Source organism: Thalassophryne amazonica, chromosome 23 (assembly GCF_902500255.1).
Source record: "Thalassophryne amazonica chromosome 23, fThaAma1.1, whole genome shotgun sequence".
Taxonomy (NCBI): Eukaryota; Metazoa; Chordata; class Actinopteri; order Batrachoidiformes; family Batrachoididae; genus Thalassophryne; species Thalassophryne amazonica.
In genome coordinates this window covers 27,584,583-27,603,126 of record NC_047125.1, presented here as the reverse complement: position 1 = coordinate 27,603,126, position 18,544 = coordinate 27,584,583, and the positions used below count along the sequence as shown (strand labels likewise).

Genomic DNA, 18,544 nt, shown 5'->3' with positions numbered 1-18,544 from the left:
CTCCTAGACTTGGCGTGTGTGTGTGTCTAGAGTTAATAATCGTCATATCGCTGGTATTTTATTATTTGCTGTGTGTAATCATTGACCAGTCTGTGTCAAAGGTGGAGACCACTTTAAACAGTAGAAGATCAGCTGACTGTTATGTGTCGACGCGGGTTGAGGAGCGGACCTGCGTCAGACAGGACCCAGCGCTAAAAATAACCAGAAAGCGGTTCCAAACAGAAACTATTTATTATACACCTGTGCTTAAAAGTGTAAACATAAAAACAACGTCCCTCTGGTGGAGTGATCTGCGGCTCGCTCTCCAGCGCCCGCAAGGATTAAAGCTGGCGCTCCTGGACTTCCTACCACCGCCAAACACCCCCCAGGTGGACATGACAAACTGATTCTCTGTGAAGCAAAGAGACGGTGAGGTAAGTCAACAGATACAACTATATCTTCCAATAAACACACGCTGTCAGCAACACACTCAGGTCAGTGTCCTTTTTTACTTTATGCAAATGAGCAGCTTCTCACAACAAGTGGAGGATCACTTATCCTTCACGCCACAGCAGTGAGAAGCAAACTGCGCAATTCTCTTCACAATTCCAGTATACTGTGTAACAAAACACCAAGTTACTATCAACAATTACTCAAACACTTAATTACCTTTCGTGTGTGCTGACAGCATGTGTCCTCACCCCTCCCTGCTTTACGGGCTCGATGTGTCAAAACCCAGGCGCGGTCCTCAGCGTCTCACAAACGAACGTCACAAGGTCGAGTTCCCGGCAGTTCTGCTTGAATCACACATGACTTAAATGCAGAACGCCATCCAATTATCTGCTTCAGCTGCAAGTCGTCCAGGTTGCACGTGAGCACCAATCACAGGTGCTTTCCATGATGTTGATGAGGGTGAAGACTCTTCAGCCAGCACCTTCTTAACAGACAAATCAGCCCTCATGCCACCTGGAGAGCAAAGAAAAGAAAAGAACACCAAAACATCCAGCTACGCCCCCCCCAACACACAACACTGACAACACATCTGGTGTCTCATCTGTATCTCTGACTTTATTAAAAAAATGTATTTGCCATATTTCATAACTAAAAAGTACCCGTTGACACCTTTACAAACATTTTAAGGCTGTGGAGGAGAAACTGTGGATTAGCGCCACTGCGTAACCAATAACAGCTGGCTCCCATATCAGTGTGGAAGTTCAACATTTGGTTTGTTGGTTTGATGGAATTTTGTAGTTTCACTCTCTTTTGTTCAGCTTCATAACTTTGCACTTGATTCATTTTAACAGCTGTGTTGTACCACCAGGGGTCACTGTTGAGTACAGTTTGAGGACATTATTTTCTAGTATTGATGCAACTTCATATTCATTCATTCAGATACTCGTACATATTAGTTTTACAATGGTGGTGAGAGAAAATCAATCATCTTGTCTATCTCAGTGGGATCATGAAGCCCGGACTGAATGCCATCATGGGAGCGACTGGAAGCGGCAAATCATCGTAAGTACCGAAGATTTACAGCTTCAAGTCTTCTGTTTGCCTATTGGCCTCAAATGATGACTGTCCATTAGGTTCCTGGATGTTCTGGCAGCCAGAAAGGATCCTGCAGGCCTGTCTGGAGAAGTCCTGATCAATGGAGCCCCTCAGCCTCCCAACTTCAAGTGTCTCTCTGGATATGTTGTGCAGGTGAGACTGATAAGATGATGGACAATAGCGACCTGCCGTATATGTCGATTTTGCTGCTGTCGTTGGAAAGTTGCTAACAGAATTACAGCGGCTTTGATGAGAAGATGGGACTGACTAGACCAAAACAGCATTTATGACCAACCTTCAATGCTTTTTGGGGGAGTTCATTGAGAACTTTGCCTAGGAGCAAATGCCATGTATGGTCTGCAAACAGGGCTAGGGAACATCTGGATTGAGAGAACCTCTGTGATCTCGAAAAAGAATTTCTCGACAGAAGCACTACGTTCCATCTGTCTTGAAACACAATTGCTGCCATCTTGGCCTTAGACCAGGATTAACAGGCGTAAACTACCTCAACTGGTTGGTGTACATTTTAGTCCTTTAGACAAAAGTTAGATAGGTCTAACTTGCCAAGTCTGTCCCCATAGCATCCCTCCATTTTAGTCTTTAACTAAAGTTTGAGTACTAAAGTCTTTGCCTCATCTCCCTTAATACTACTGTCTACATTAACCAATCCCAGCACATCAAGGGTAAAAAATACAGACTCTTATGACTCTGTCCTACCAAACACCATGAAAGCTAGTTTGAATAAAAACGTTTGGTACCATTTCCCTGTTTGCAGGAAGATGTGGTGATGGGAACTCTGACGGTCAGAGAGAACTTCCGCTTCTCAGCGGCGCTGCGTCTGCCGTCAAGCATCTCTCAGAAACAGAAGGAGCAGAAAGTGAATGATCTCATCCAGGAACTGGGACTGAACAAAGTGGCTGATTCCAGGGTGAGTGAGGGGAAGGAGAGGGAGAGGGGTAATAAAAAGCTTTTCCATACTTGGGTGAAGTTTTCACCTCTGCTCAGATCTGAGGGCTTAGATCTTGTTTTAGGGTTATGTTTGAACAAACGTGTTTGTTCAGGTTGGCACTCAGCTGATTCGTGGGATCTCCGGCGGAGAGAAGAAGAGGACGAATATCGGCATGGAGCTCATAATAGACCCGCCTGTCCTCTTCCTGGATGAACCCACCACGGGTCTGGATGCCAGCACAGCCAACTCTGTACTGCTGCTTCTCAAAAGGTGCCATGGGAACTCTCTCCATACATGATCTTTTGTTGTCTGGGTTAGCGTTACCTTATAAAGATGTTTTCTGACCGTGACAACATCAAGGATTGTCAAAGCAGATTTTGGTGGTTAGTGTAATTAACAGTTTTCACTTGCAGGGTGTAGCAAATATAGTATGTAAATATCAGTGGTGGGCACAGCTCGGCTAACCGGCTAATTAGCAAAGCTAACTTTGACGTTTGTGGATAAGCTTTTCAGATTGTTTCGTTTTATCGGACCAAATACCTTCCACTAAATTTAGTTCTGCTCACTTTAACTCAGCTAAAAATTTGATTTAGAACCCATAAAATATGCTCCTGTTGGAGATAACTGACTAATCCAGTGTGGCCTCATATTCAGGAAGAGTTGAAGCTGTAATTGCTGCCAAAGGTACATCAACAAAGTATTGAGCAAAGGGTGTGAATACTTACGTACATATATATATATATATATATAATTTTTTTTTTTTTTTGGGGGGGGGGGTATTTTTCATAAATTTGCAAATAAATAATAAAATAAATAAATAAAAAACTTTTTCATGTTGTCATTATGGGGTTCTGTGTGTAGAATTTTGAGGGAAAAATGAATTTACTCCATATTGGAATAAGGCTGTAACACAACATAACATAAATGTGGAAAAAGTGAAGCGCTGTGAATACTTTCTGGATGCACTGTAAATAAATACATAAATACTAGGACTACTTGAAACTAACAGTTTGCGTGATGGAAGAGATCGCAATGACTAAAAATAATTCCAACAATTTATAACAGTACTTGAGTACTACATTGCATGATAGAGAAATCTTGAAAGGTCCTCTAAGGAGGTATTGTTCCCTCAGAGTTCTGACCCAAAGTCCAGCGCATTGGCTCCATAAAGGTCCTTCTGTGTACAAGATACTTCAAAATGTACTTGTAGTGTGAAAGATACTTCACAGACCTAAACACACGCTTTTTCCTACAGGATGGCAAAGCACGGACGCACAATTATCCTGTCCATCCACCAGCCTCGATACTCCATTTTCCGCCTGTTTGACCGCCTCACCCTGCTGGTCAACGGAAAACAGGTCACCAACAACAACCCTCTATAAACATGATAGCTCCAAGCCCCTTGGTCGACACTCCCAATTACTGAATCTGTTATGATTTGTGGTATGTTTTAAACGGTTCTGTTTTCAGGTTTACCATGGGCCGGCACAGAGTGCACTGGAGTATTTCTCAGACATCGGTAAGGATTGAATTTCATTCCACGTTTCACCGAACATGAGCTTTGTACCTGACTGTAGAAATCTCGTTTCCAAGGATACGTCTGTGAGCCCCACAACAACCCAGCTGACTTCTTCCTGGATGTTATCAATGGAGACTTAACTACCATGGTCGTGGACAAAGAGGGTCAGTCCAAACATGTTTGTATTTTGAAAAAGACAGAGACAATTATTTAAAAAATGACATTTAAAGAGGAAATTTTTTAAACAACTTACTGCGTTATAAGAGAGGATTTCTGACTATATATATATATATATATATATAGTCAGAAATCCTCTCTTATAACTCTTATAAGAGAGGATTTCTGACTATATATATATATATATATATATAGTCAGAAATCCTCTCTTATATATATATAGGTGTCTCAAAAAATGTACCCAAAGTATTTTGACAGCACAATCAATATTCAACATTTTCTGCTTGACCACGTGGCCGAAGTTTTCCCCAATGCACTGTTTGTAGGTCAGTCTTTCCTTTTTGATGTTTTAACCCTTTATCTTTTACACCCAATGATCAATGTAACCTCCTTGTCTGAAGAAATAAATCATCCGTCTCCAGTTTTCCAGAGAACCACCTAGCAAATTCAAGTCTCCTTGTCATTTGCTGGGGAGTTAGTTCACTCTGAGACTGAATTTTGTGTGGAAAGAGATGCAAGCCAGCCCTTGGGATGTGTTGCACAGAACTCAAAGATTTTTGTTCTTTGAATTAGGTTCACTGTACCATTTTTCCTGTACTTTAATGTCTTGCAGAACAAACTTTAGGGTTCCTGAAATGAGAAAGACACCATTATTTCCCAGTAAACCCATTCCCTGGTATTCATATTTCATTGTACCGTACTTTTGGGTACATTTTTTTTGAGGCACCCTATATATATATACAGTGAGGAAAATAAGTATTTGAACCCCCTGCAATTTTGCAAGTTCTCCCACTTAGAAATCATGGAGGGATCTGAAATTTTCATCTTAGGTGCATGTCCACTGTAAGAGACGTAATCTAAAAAAAAAAAAAAAAAATCTGGAAATCACAATGTATGATTTTTTAAAATAATCTTTTTGTATGTTACTGCTGAAAATAAGTATTTGAACACCTGTGAAAATCAATGTTAATATTTGGTACAGTAGACTTTGTTTGCAATTACAGATGTCAAACATTTCCTGTAGTTTTCCACCAGGTTTGCACACACTGCAGCAGGGATTTTGGTCCACTCCTCCATACAGATCTTCTCTAGATCTTTCAGGTTTGGAGTTTCAGCTCCCTCCAAAGATTTTCTGTTGAGTTCAGGTCTGAAGACTGGCCAGGCCACTACGGAGCCCCTCCTTAGTTGCCCTGGCTGTGTGTTTGGGGTCATTGTCATGATGGAAGACCCATCTTCAATGCTCTTACTGAGGGAAGGAGGTTGTTTGCCAAAATCTAGCAATACATGACCCCATCCATCCTCCCTTCAATACGGTGCAGTCGTCCTGTCCCCTTTGCAGAAGAGCACCCCCAGAGTATGATGTTTCCACCCCCATTTTTTTCTTTAGATTATGTCTCTCACAGTGGACATGCACCTAAGATGAAAATTTGAGACCCCCTCCATGATTTCTAAGTGGGAGAACTTGCAAAATTGCAGGGTGTTCAAATACTTATTTTCCTCACTGTATATATATATATATATATATATATATATATATATATATATATATATATATATATATATATATATATATAGGGTGCCTCAAAAAAAAAAAAAAAAAAAATATATATATACACACACAACACACACACACACACACACACACACACACACACACACACACACACACACACACACACACACACACACACACACACACACACACACATACATGCAGCCCAGCCTATGGACAATAATTTAACAATAACTTGGATTTGGACTACTTCCTGTTCAGGTATGCTTGGTTTTAACCCAACAGTTTTTCTTTAGATCAAATGAAACCAGAAAATACGATGAGTTATATTTTCTTTTAGGAACTTAAAACAAATATTTAAACTTTTTGACAAAGTTTTTGTTCAAAGTTTACCTTTGATGCTTCCAGACTTGGAGCTCGACCCAAAGTCCAAGCAGGGAATAGAGGATAAACTGGTTCAGGAATACAAGAGCTGCAGCAACTTCAAACAGACTGAAAGAGAGCTGGGTAAGTAGTCATGGTTTGGATCCAGCCCTGGTCCCTGTGGGAAAAGGTAAAAATTACTAATTAGAAAATGTGGAGGTGGCTTTCTATGACCTATAATCTCTAGTATGAAGATGGTGCCAAATTCTGATGAGAGAAAAGACAAGACTTTTACAATTCTGTGATTGCACGTAGGGCATACCTTGTACATACAACTGAAAGGTATATCTAAAATGAGGAATCTTCCAAATGATATTGGGCAGGATCTGTAGGTACCGCTAGAAGGCACAACAAGCAGAATCAGCTGTGGCATCACTTTATGCTGATGATCTTGTGGTATTATGCTGACGAATGTGTAGCATTTATAAACTCTGTTCACTTCTAGAAAGGATCATTTATGGTAAAATGTCAGCTGCCTCCAGTCCCACCAGAACCATCACCTACAACACCAGCTTCCTAACACAGTTCAGATGGGTCTCTAAGCGGATGGTGCGCAACCTCATACTCAACCCTCAGACCTCTGTCGCACAGGTAGGAAGTAAGTAAATAAGTAAGTAAAGCTTATTTGTATAGCACCTTTCCAGCTTAGCTTGAGACACAATGTTTCTAAGGCGGACAATGTTCCGTAAATGAGAAAAACATGATTGCACAAGACGGGTAACATGTGCATCAAATTTGAGATCCTTGTCAAATGTAACACCCAATTTCTGACTGCTGACTGAACAAAAGAGGATAGAGAGTCAAGGTTCTTAATCACTGAGGGAACAAACTCCACAACACCATAAAGGTGTCAGTCATGTAGCAGCCCAGCATTACCACATAATCTGCTTGACCATGTGGCCAAAGTTCTCGCAATCGAGCTAGTTTCGCTCCATACTGTGAAAAACCATCTTGTCACCACATTTCTCATACCCACTTTCACTTGCTCTTCTGTGTTTTTATTTTCTGCAGCTGGCAGTAACCCTCTTCCTCGCTCTGATCACAGGATTCATTTTCTTTGACGTGCAAGAGGATCGGAGCGGAATGCAAAACAGGTTCTTGGGTCCTCCTCTAGCCTTTGTCACGTACCAAAACTCTGGTGGATAAAGTGATACTTGCAGTTTTTGCACTTGGTCAGAATGTGTCCTGGATCTTTTTTTTATTGTGTGTTCCCAGGATGGGTGCGCTATTCTTCATCACAGTCAATCAGTGTTTCAGTTCCCTTTCAGCTGCCGAACTCTTCATTGCAGAGAGAAAACTTTTCATGTGAGTCTGACATGACTGATGTAGACACAAACACTGTCCAACTCTTCAGATCTTGTCAGAATTGACAATGTGGGAATCCAACCCAGTCTCACGGCAGTTCGTGGGACAAAGTTGGGTTTACCCAGGCTTTACTGGGTGAACAGACAAAAAAACAGTACATGGAAAAGTAGTCCAGAATCAGTAACAGTATCAGAAACATTAGGCAAAAAAAGGTCCAAAAAAACCAAGCAGGTAGTCAAAAAAACACAGCAAGGCAAAAACGGGTTGAGAACAGAGCAAAATACAGAGCTGGAAGCGAAGGCATGAAGTGCAACAATCTGGCGGGGAAGTGAGGGAGACAAGGGGTTTAAATACAGGGAGTGATGAGTGGTTGATTGAGAACAGATGTGCAGAAAAGTTCCAGAGAGGAACATGGCAACAGGGAAAGAACCACCCACCACCAAAGACTCAAGAGACAGACAAGAGTGAGAAGTGACACTAAAACCCAAGCAAAAGGTAACAAACAAATCCAAAACAATACAACATATATCCAAACCAATAAAATACCAAACAAAACCCCACAATCCTGACAGTAACAGGGGCACAAATTCATTTTGTGACAGAGGGCACACAATGTGGTGTGAAGGGGGGGCATCTGCGGGGGTCATGGCTAACATTTGGGGCGGGCAGACACTTACACTATGGTTATAGTTTTTCAGTTTCAGTTCAATTTCAATTTATTTTCATTTATATAGTGCCAAATTACAACAAAGTTGCCTCAAGGTGCTTCACACAAGTAAGGTCTAATCTTACTAGTGGTAAGGAAAAACATACACAATATAGTTAGAGTTACGAGAAGGGGAAGAGTATAAACAGCAAAATAAAACTAAAAAACATGTCACGAAAAGCAGGCGCTTTGTGTGACGGGGCATGAAAAAAAAAAAGTGAGACCAGGTTGGGGAATCCAGATCAGGTTTATGGATCAGTTTCTCTCTCTGCAGTCATGAATACATCAGTGGCTACTACAGGCTCTCCGTTTACTTTCTGTCCAAGATGCTGTCTGACATCATCACGCTGAGGACCATGCCCGCCATCATCTTTAGCTGCGTGACGTACTTCATGATTGGTGGGTGGAGACAGTTACTTCAGGACACATTTTCAGATTGAAACATTTTGTTTACCCTATGCACAACAAGCTTATTTACTTTCAACTCTGATATGCAGTTGGCCTCGGGGCCTAAGTAGGATTTACTGTGAAAATAAAATAACCTTTCATGGCTAAAAAAAGTTTGTGTTTAGGTCTGAAGCAGACAGTCACCGCCTTCTTCTGTTTCATGTTGAGCGTGATGCTGGTTAGCTACACGGCCACCTCTATGACTCTCGCCATCTCAGCTGACCAGACCGTGGTGGCCATCGCCAACATCTTCATGACCATCACCTTCGTCTTCATGATGGTGACTCACTGCCACACCTGGTTATGATCCACATGGGTTTTTGTTCAAATCATACAAGTTACTGATACAGAGTGCACAAAAGAATAGCTCAGGTCAGGTTTGGGCCATGCTGTTGCTGCATCGACCATGTCTTACAATGTCCCAGGTAGTCCAAAGGTCCATCCTCCACAGCCAGGTGATTTGTGAGCATTCCTTTGGCCTTGCAAACCAGGTAGACAAGTGGGATAGAAGCTGGACTACAAATATGACTAAATTTTGATTCCTGGTTGTGGTACCTGTCTGTGTCTTTGGACAGGACACTTCTTTTGCATTGTGCCAGTCCATTACTGGTACCCATTTATAGCTGGGAGGTATCCAGGGTTAAGCACGGACACCAATGACCCTCATAGCCTCACGATAAGGCACCTGCATGCTGGATTGCACTACAGTGTCCATGTGCAAAAGCCACCAGTTGTGTCTTCAGTCACAGCAACAGAGATGTCAACATTGCCAAGCATCTTTGTCCAATGAAGTCAAACTCTTCCCAGATGTCTCAGTGTCAAAGGCCAAGGTCCCAAAGATACGAATGTCACTGTCAACATATGTGACTCTCTGAAAAAGTTCAACACTTTCACCTATAGAGACACGTTCTTGATGGATGACCCCCCAAGTACAGGACTCTTCGTAAAAACACTTCACCAGTTCTGGCACAAGAACCAAAACGAATTCTAAAATACAAATTTTTATTTAAAAAGGAAAATTGTACAGACAGTTTGAATTATTTGTCGTGCCTTGAATAACAAACAAATTAAATGTCTTAATTTCTCAAACTGTTTAGATCTTTGCAGGTTTACTGGTGAATCTTCCCTCCATCGCCAGCTGGCTAGTGTGGCTAAAATACTTCAGTATCCCACGATACGGCTTCAGTGTACGTAACTTTTTCACTCTGAAAATCCAACTTAAGTTATGCTTACATTGGTCTTCCACAATGTCAAGAATAAATGTTTATAATTTGATCAGCCTATAATCTGTTCAGACATCAATACTTGACCCATAAAAACTGTCTAAGAGCCCAACAGTTTCATTTAATGATAAATGACATAAGAACATATGAAGAAAATTATAAAACATTCCAACTCGGACGTCCTGACTAACATACCAGTCTGGTGTAATCATTGGTCAAGTGTGTCACAGTATCCATAGATAAATCAAATCAAATCAAATCAATTTCATTTATATAGCGCCAAATCACAACAAACAGTTGCCCCAAGGCGCTTCATATTGCAAGGCAAAGCCATACAATAATTACGTAAAAACCCCAACTGTCAAAACGACCCCTGTGAGCAAGCACTTGGCGACAGTGGGAAGGAAAACACTCCCTTTTAACAGGAAGAAACTTCCAGCAGAACCAGGCTCAGGGAGGGGCAGTCTTCTGCTGGGACTGGTTGGGGCTGAGGGAGAGAACCAGGAAAAAAGACATGCTGTGGAGGGGAGCAGAGATCAATCACTAATGATTAAATGCAGAGTGGTGCATACAGAGCAAAAGAGAAAGAAACACTCAGTGCATCATGGAACCCCCCAGCAGTCTAAGTCTATAGCAGCATAAACTAAGGGATGGTTCAGGTCCCTGATCCAGCCCTAACTATAAGCTTTAGCAAAAAGGAAAGTTTTAAGCCTAATCTTAAAAGTAGAGAGGGTGTCTGTCTCCCTGATCTGAATTGGGAGCTGGTTCCACAGGAGAGGAGCCTGAAAGCTGAAGGCTCTGCCTCCCATTCTACTCTTACAAACCCTAGGAACTACAAGTAAGCCTGCAGTCTGAGAGCAAAGCACTCTATTGGGGTGATATGGAATTATGAGGTCCCTAAGATAAGATGGGACCTGATTATTCAAAACCTTATAAGTAAGAAGAAGAATTTTAAATTCTATTCTAGAATTAACAGGAAGCCAATGAAGAGAGGCCAATATGGGTGAGATATGCTCTCTCCTTCTAGTCCCTGTCAGTACTCTAGCTGCAGCATTTTGAATTAACTGAAGGCTTTTCAGGGAACTTTTAGGACAACCTGATAATAATGAATTAAAATAGTCCAGCCTAGAGGAAATAAATGCATGAATTAGTTTTTCAGCATCACTCTGAGACAAGACCTTTCTAATTTTAGAGATATTGCGCAAATGCAAAAAAGTAGTCCTACATATTTGTTTAATATGTGCATTGAATTACATATCCTGATCAAAAATGACTCCAAGATTTCTCACAGTATTACTAGAGGTTAGGGTAATGCCATCCAGAGTAAGGATCTGGTTAGACACCATGTTTCTAAGATTTGTGGGGCCAAGTACAATAACTTCAGTTTTATCTGAGTTTAAAAGCAGGAAATTAGAGGTCATCCAAGTCCTTATGTCTGTAAGACAATCCTGCAGTTTAGCTAATTGGTGTGTGTCTTCTGGCTTCATGGATAGATAAAGCTGAGTATCATCTGTGTAACAATGAAAATTTAAGCAATGCTGTCTAATAATACTGCCTAAGGGAAGCATGTATAAAGTGAATAAAATTGGTCCTAGCACAGAACCTTGTGGAACTCCATAGTTAACCTTAGTCTGTGAAGAAGATTCCCCATTTACATGAACAAATTGTAACTATTAGATAATATGATTCAAACCACCGCAGCGCAGTGCCTTTAATACCTATGGCATGCTCTAATCTCTGTAATAAAATTTTATGGTCAACAGTAACAAAGCAGCACTGAGGTCTAACAGAACAAGCACAGAGATGAGTCCACTGTCTGAGGCCATAAGAAGATCATTTTGTGTGGGCCGCTGAAGAGGAGGTACTGCTGGCCCACCACCACCAGAGGGCACCCTGCCTGGAGTGCGGGCTCCAGGCACCAGAGGGCGCTGCCGCCTCACAGGAGCAGCCGGGGTGACAGCTGACACTCATCACCTATGACAGCTGTCACCACTCATCTGATCTGCATCGGTATATCAGCAAGACGTCATCTCCACCTCTTTGCCGAGATATCGTTCTACCGAGGAGGTAACGAACTCAGCCGTTGTGTTGTCTTTCAGACAGTGACTTTGTTGCTTGTGTTTTGACAGTGGTTGGTGAGTACTTGCAGCTGGAGACTGTACTGAACCTTTTTTTGATAAGTACTCACATTTTCCTGACAAGAGGTGGAGGTGGTTTTTTTCACCATCCGTGTTGCTGGGTGCAAACGCACCCACATCTAACTGTTTTTGTTCCTCGCCAGCAGTACCAGATCCGACAAGCGGAGGCAGTGGCCATCTGGGAGTTCGGGACTTGGCAGCTCCAGTATCCCCGGGGTTCGGTGGCGGAGGAAATCGTGTGGTTCCGGTTCTGCTTTGGACAGACGTCTTCTATCTTCGAGCCTGCCCACATGACACCTTTGTGAATTGACTTTATTATTTTCTATTGTGATCTGTCGTGCTTGTTGTGCTTATTTCACAACAGTAAAAGTGCTATTTGACTTCCTCCATTGTCCGTTCATTTGCGCCCCCTGTTGTGGGTCCGTGTTCCAACACTTTCACAACACATTTGTAACCTTCACTAATGCTGTTTCTGTACTATGATGAATTCTAAAACCTGACTGAAACTCTTCAAATAGACCATTCCTCTGCAGTTGATCAGTTAGCTGTTTTACAACTACCCTTTCAAGAATTTTTGAGAGAAAAGGAAGGTTGGAGATTGGCCTATAATTAGCTAAGATAGCTGGGTCAAGTGATGGCTTTTTAAGTAATGGTTTAATTACTACCACCTTAAAAGCCTGTGGTACGTAGCCAACTAATAAAGACAGATGATCATATTTAAGATCGAAGCATTAATAATGGTAGGGCTTCCTTGAGCAGCCTGGTAGGAATGGGGTCTAATAGACATGTTGATGGTTTGGGGGAAGTAACTAATGAAAATAACTCAGACAGATCAATCGGAGAGAAAGAGTCTAACCCAACTACCGGCATCACTGAAAGCAGCCAAGAGAACGATATGTCTTTGGGATGGTTATGAGTAATTTTTTCTCTAATAGTTAAAATTTTATTAGCAAAGAAAGTCATGAAGTCATTACTAGTTAAAGTTAAAGGAATATTCGGCTCAATTGTTGGGAAAGTGTAGGTACACGGACCCACAACAGGGGGCGCAAATGAACGGACAATGGAGGAAGTCAAATAACAACACTTACTGTTGTGAATGGGCACAACAAATGCAACAGATTACAACAATGGACAAAAAGCCAAATCACAAAAGGTGTCGTGTGGGTAGGCTCGAAGATAGGAGACGTCTGTCCAAAGCAGAACCGGAACCACACGATTTCCTCGCCACCAGACCCCGGAATACTGGAGCCGCCAAGTCCCGAATTCCCAGGTGGCCACTGCCTCCGCGTGTCGGACCTGGTACTGCTGGCGAGGAACAAAGGAACAATTAAATGTGGGCGCGTTTGCACCCAGCAATCCGCACGGCAGGAAAACTACCTCCACCTCTTGTTGGAAAAGGAGTCTGTTATACAACGCACAAAAGTCACAAAAGGTTACTGTCACACAGTTAGCTGAGAATGTTACCTTCCAGGTAGAACGATATCTCGGCAAAGAGGTGGAGACGTCGTCCTGCTGATGTACCCCTGCTGATCAGATGATTGGTAACAGCTGTTGCAGGTGATGCGTGACAGCTGTCACCCTGGCTGCTCCTGTGAGGCGGCTGTGCCCTCTGGTGCCTGGAGCCCGCACTCCAGACAGGGCGCCCTCTGGTGGTGGGCCAGCAGTACCTCCTCTTCTGGCGGCCCACACAACATCAATAGAGCTCTGACTCTTTGTCAGCCTGGCTACAGTGCTGAAAAGAAACCTAGGGTTGTTCTTATTTTCTTCAATTAGTGATGAGTAGTAAGATGTCCTAGCTTTACGGAGGGCTTTTTTTATAGAGCAACAGACTCTTTTTTCCAGGCTAAGTGAAGATCTTCTAAATTAGTGAGACGCCATTTCCTCTCCAACTTACGGGTTATCTGCTTTAAGCTGCGAGTTTGTGAGTTATCCCACGGAGTCAGGCACTTCTGATTTAAGGCTCTCTTGTTCAGAGGAGCTACAGCATCCAAAGTTGTCCTCAATGAGGATATAAAACTATTGACGAGATAATCTATCTCACTCACAGAGTTTAGGTAGGTACTCTGCCCTGTGTTGGTATATGGCATTAGAGAACATAAAGAAGGAATCATATCCTTAAACCTAGTTACAGCGCTTTCTGAAAGACTTCTACTGTAATGAAACTTATTCCCCACTACTGGGTAGTCCATCAGAGTAAATGTAAATGTTCAGACAGAAGGGGGTTTTCAGGGAATACTGTTAAGTCTTCAACTTCCATACCATAAGTCAGAACAAGATCTAAGGTATGATTAAAGTGGTGGGTGGACTCATTTACATTTTGAGCAAAGCCAATCAAGTCTAACAATAGATTAAATGCAGTGTTGAGGCTGTCATTCTCAGCATCTGTGTGGATGTTAAAATCGGCGACTATAATTATCTTATCTAAGCTAAGCACTAAGTCAGACAAAAGGTCCGAAAATTCACAGAGAAACTCACAGTACGACTAGGAGGACGATAGATAACAACAAATAAAACTGGTTTTTGGGATTTCCAATTTGGATGGACAAGACTAAGAGACAAGCTTTCAAATGAATTAAAGCTCTGTCTGGGTTTTTGATTAATTAATAAGCTGGAGTAGAAGATTGCTGCTAATCCTCTGCCTAGGCCCATGCTACGAGCATTCTGGCAGTTAGTGTGACTCGGGGGTGTTGACTCATTTAAACTAACATATTCATCCTGCTGTAACCAGGTTTCTGTAAGGCAGAATAAATCAATATGTTGATCCATTATTATATCATTTACTAACAGGGACTTAGAAGAGAGAGATCTAATGTTTAATAGACCACATTTAACTGTTTTAGTCTGTGGTGCAGTTGAAGGTGCTATATTATTTTTTCTTTTTGAATGTTTATGCTTAAATAGATTTTTACTGGTTGTTGGTGGTCTGGGAGCAGGCACCGTCTCTACGGGGATGGGGTAATGAGGGGATGGCAGGGGGAGAGAAGCTGCAGAGAGGTGTGTAAGACTACAACTCTGCTTCCTGGTCCCAACCCTGGATAGTCACGGTTTGGAGGATTTAAGAAAATTGGCAGATTTCTAGAAATGAGAGCTGCTCCATCCAAAGTGGGATGGATGCCGTCTCTCCTAACAGACCAGGTTTTCCCCAGAAGCTTTGCCAATTATCTATGAAGCCCACCTCATTTTTTGGACACCACTCAGACAGACAGCAATTCAAGGAGAACATGCGGCTAAACATGTCACTCCCGGTCCGATTGGGGACGGGCCCAGAGAAAACTACAGAGTCCGACATTGTTTTTGCAAAGTTACACACTGATTCAATATTAATTTTAGTGACCTCCGATTGGCGTAATCGGGTGTCATTACTGCCGACGTGAATTACAGTCTTACCAAATTTACGCTTAGCCTTAGCCAGCAGTTTCAAATTTCCTTCAATGTCGCCTGCTCTGGCCCCTGGAAGACAGTTGACTATGGTTGCTGGTGTCGCTAACTTCACATTTCTCAAAACAGAGTCACCAATAACCAGAGTTTGATCCTCAACGGGTGTGTCGCCGAGTGGGGAAAAACGGTTAGAGATGTGAACGGGTTGGCGGTGTACATGGGGCTTCTGTTTAGAACTACGCTTCCTCCTCACAGTCACCCAGTTGGCCTGCTTTCCCGGCTGCTCGGGATCTGCCGGGAGGGAACTAACGGCGGCTAAGCTACCTTGGTCCGCACCGACTACAGGGGCCTGGCTAGCTGTAGGATTTTCCAAGGTGCAGAGCCGAGTCTCCAATTCGCCCAGCCTGGCCTCCAAAGCTACAAATAAGCTACACTTATTACAAGTACCATTACTGCTAAAGAAGGCTGAGGAATAACTAAACATTTCACACCCAGAGCAGAAAAGTGCGGGAGAGACAGGAGAAGCCGCCATGCTAAACCGGCTAAGAGCTAGTAGCTGCGCTAAGCTAGCAGATTCCTAAAAACACGCAAAGTGAATAATGTGTAAATAATTTAGAGGTGATTCAGCAGAGGGAGTGCTTTAGTTAAGGCATGTGAAGATTACAGACCAACATTGGTTATTCTATACTCAGGTACAAATAATACCAAAAATTACCATCAGTTTAGATACTCATTTGCAACAGTTTCCTTTTGGTTCAGAGCAGATGAAGAACCAGTGCTCCGTAGCACCCATAGCATCTCGCTATGCCATACAGTGGAATCAGAGACAACCAGCCATGAGACAACACAACAGTTGGCAATAAAAATGAAAGCTGGCCAAAGAAAAAGTCACAGGGTGGATCATCCTTTGTCTCATTTAAAGGTTATCTGGTGTAGAACCCATGACTTCCAGGTCTGCTAACAGCTTCACACTTGTATCAATGTTGCAAATATGGCTCATAAAACATAAGTTCGTAACTTTCAAAACTGTTCATTTGAACTTGAAAAACAACGGGGGGGGGGGGGGGGGGGGTTCTCAGACAACCAAAAAAAATTTATTCTTTTTGTCCACGAGCTATATAAAATACAGGTAAGGTTTTCCCCCTTTGTATTTAAAATGGTACTGAATATTGAGTATTTTCTGTGGTATCGCTATTTGAAGTTCTAGAATTGGGATATCCCAATGCAACCCAAGAAACATGATGACAATGACAGGGAAAACGGGAGAACCTGTGCCCTTTCTGTGAGGACCACTTCATTCCACCAGTTGAGTCTAAACGTCTCTCTGGTCTTTAACCCGTTACTTCTTTTCAAAATAATGATGAAATAACAAACAATGCACTTCTCTGTTATTTGCTTTTAACCACAATTATAAAATTAAACTAAAGCATACTCCTACTGAAAATTTATCATGATTGTGATCCATTCTTCATTTACATCTGCTGAAGAAATGTGACATAAATCCAACCTGCACTTGGTGGAAGGTGTTAGATTAAATTTGTTGTTTCTTTAAACATCCATCTTTTGAAAATCTCTCCTCTACTGATGAAAGTTTAAGTGAATAAAATGCATACTTCACATTCCTCAACTTGGCTTTGGTGAGGTGGATTTTGAGTTGCGTTATTCAAACGCCTGATAATGTGTTGTGTTTTCGTCTCTTCAGGCTCTGCAGATTAACGAGTTTGTGGGGTTGAGATTCCGAATGGACCCAAATGACACCATGTAAGACACTCAAATGCAAAACTGATTGCTGGAGTTCATAGTCAGATGTCAAGTGAGACTTCTGCAATTAGCTAGTTACCAAGTGTTTAAGAAGGATCTGGCTAGATGAGTAGGGTGACCATATTTTGATTACCGAAAACCAGGACACTCAGCCCGGCAATGAAATACTCAAATGATACTCAGTTGGCAGCGGGTATTAATCATGGAACCGAAACGGTTGGCAGAACCAGAATGATAATACAATTGACGGAATGATTGACACAACAGCACCTTACTCTGCCCCCTACTCTCAAGGTATTGATAACCAGTCTCAAGATAATGCCCTCCCGTCATGTTCAAACACAAACTTATCTCTTTTCTGTCCCAATTAGCACTAATCACCGGAATAGCAGGTCGCCATATTGGAATATTTACCCTCACTTACACTAGAAGTCACCACACAAGTTCCTATTCTGCCATTCTGTCACTATTCTGTCAAGAGTTTGGGGCTTCTAATACGACCTAAAGCGTTATGTAGTGGCTAAATAACTTGATTATTTCAATGGTGAGACATGATCATCTCATCAGTACTTGTTTTGGGTGTAATATAAACAAAGATGACCCATTCCGCCAACTACCAGTACCAAAAACAATGACAACCAGGACACTGTCATCACTTTCTTAAAAAAAAACAAAAAAAAAAACAGGACAGCCGGACAAGACGTGAAAACAGGATATGTCCTGAGAAAACAGGACCTTTGGTCACCCTATAGATGAGTCCAGTCACAGTAGTTCTGCACCAAAACCAATTAGCTTGGATAGCTAACTGAAATTTGAGCTTGCTGAGTAAGATGACAGCCTGGGTAGTTGTAGTCTGACTGTGATTAAAGACAAATATTTGTGGCATTTGTCCAGTTACACAGGGGAACAACATCTGATGCAACAGGGAGTGGACTACTCCACCTGGGGCTTCTGTCAGAACCATGTGGCTCTGGGCGTCATGACCATCTGCTTCCTCACCATCGCTTACCTCAAACTGCACTTCATCAAGAAGTTCACCTGAACCTGCACCTGTCCACCAACCACAAACTGAGCCTCACCAAAAGGGTCCCAAACCATCAAACCAAGACCACCAACATTAAACCTTGATGGAAGTCCATCTTCTCTGGCAACAGCACCAAATCCTAGACCTGCTATCAAGCAATGAGGTCTGAATACCTCTTGGAACTGGAAAATCAACAACTCATCTTCCACTTCACGCCTTTGAGCAAGGCAAAGAGCCATACACGAGTTGCTTACATGACTACTATAGTACTAGTTCTTACAGTTGTGGCCATAAGTTAAGATACACTTTGGTGAAAAACGTTCAAACTCAGTTTTCCCCAACTGCTCATATTCCAGTGTATCAGTGACCACAATGATATGAACTCTACGATACATAGCTCCAGGTATCTTATGTTTTTGTGTATTAGACATACAGTTGTTCATGTAACCTTGAA

At 42.1% G+C, this 18,544-nt stretch overlaps 1 protein-coding gene across 3 annotated transcripts in view; it reads left to right on the top strand.

The window, feature by feature from the left end:
- Positions 1-18,288, top strand: part of LOC117505473 (broad substrate specificity ATP-binding cassette transporter ABCG2-like) — a 37,486-nt gene extending 19,198 nt beyond the window's left edge. For all 3 annotated transcript variants that reach the window (XM_034165140.1, XM_034165138.1, XM_034165139.1), the window contains exons 4-19: positions 1,435-1,494; positions 1,566-1,680; positions 2,303-2,455; positions 2,589-2,746; positions 3,732-3,834; positions 3,947-3,995; positions 4,070-4,159; positions 6,094-6,192; positions 6,554-6,699; positions 7,120-7,202; positions 7,324-7,413; positions 8,394-8,518; positions 8,692-8,846; positions 9,664-9,753; positions 17,008-17,066; positions 17,961-18,288. In XM_034165140.1, the coding sequence (XP_034021031.1) occupies positions 1,435-1,494; positions 1,566-1,680; positions 2,303-2,455; positions 2,589-2,746; positions 3,732-3,834; positions 3,947-3,995; positions 4,070-4,159; positions 6,094-6,192; positions 6,554-6,699; positions 7,120-7,202; positions 7,324-7,413; positions 8,394-8,518; positions 8,692-8,846; positions 9,664-9,753; positions 17,008-17,066; positions 17,961-18,108 (1,723 nt within the window). In that variant the 3' untranslated portion in view covers positions 18,109-18,288. The remainder of the gene's footprint in view (positions 1-1,434; positions 1,495-1,565; positions 1,681-2,302; positions 2,456-2,588; positions 2,747-3,731; positions 3,835-3,946; positions 3,996-4,069; positions 4,160-6,093; positions 6,193-6,553; positions 6,700-7,119; positions 7,203-7,323; positions 7,414-8,393; positions 8,519-8,691; positions 8,847-9,663; positions 9,754-17,007; positions 17,067-17,960) is intronic.
- Positions 18,289-18,544: the final 256 nt, after the last annotated feature.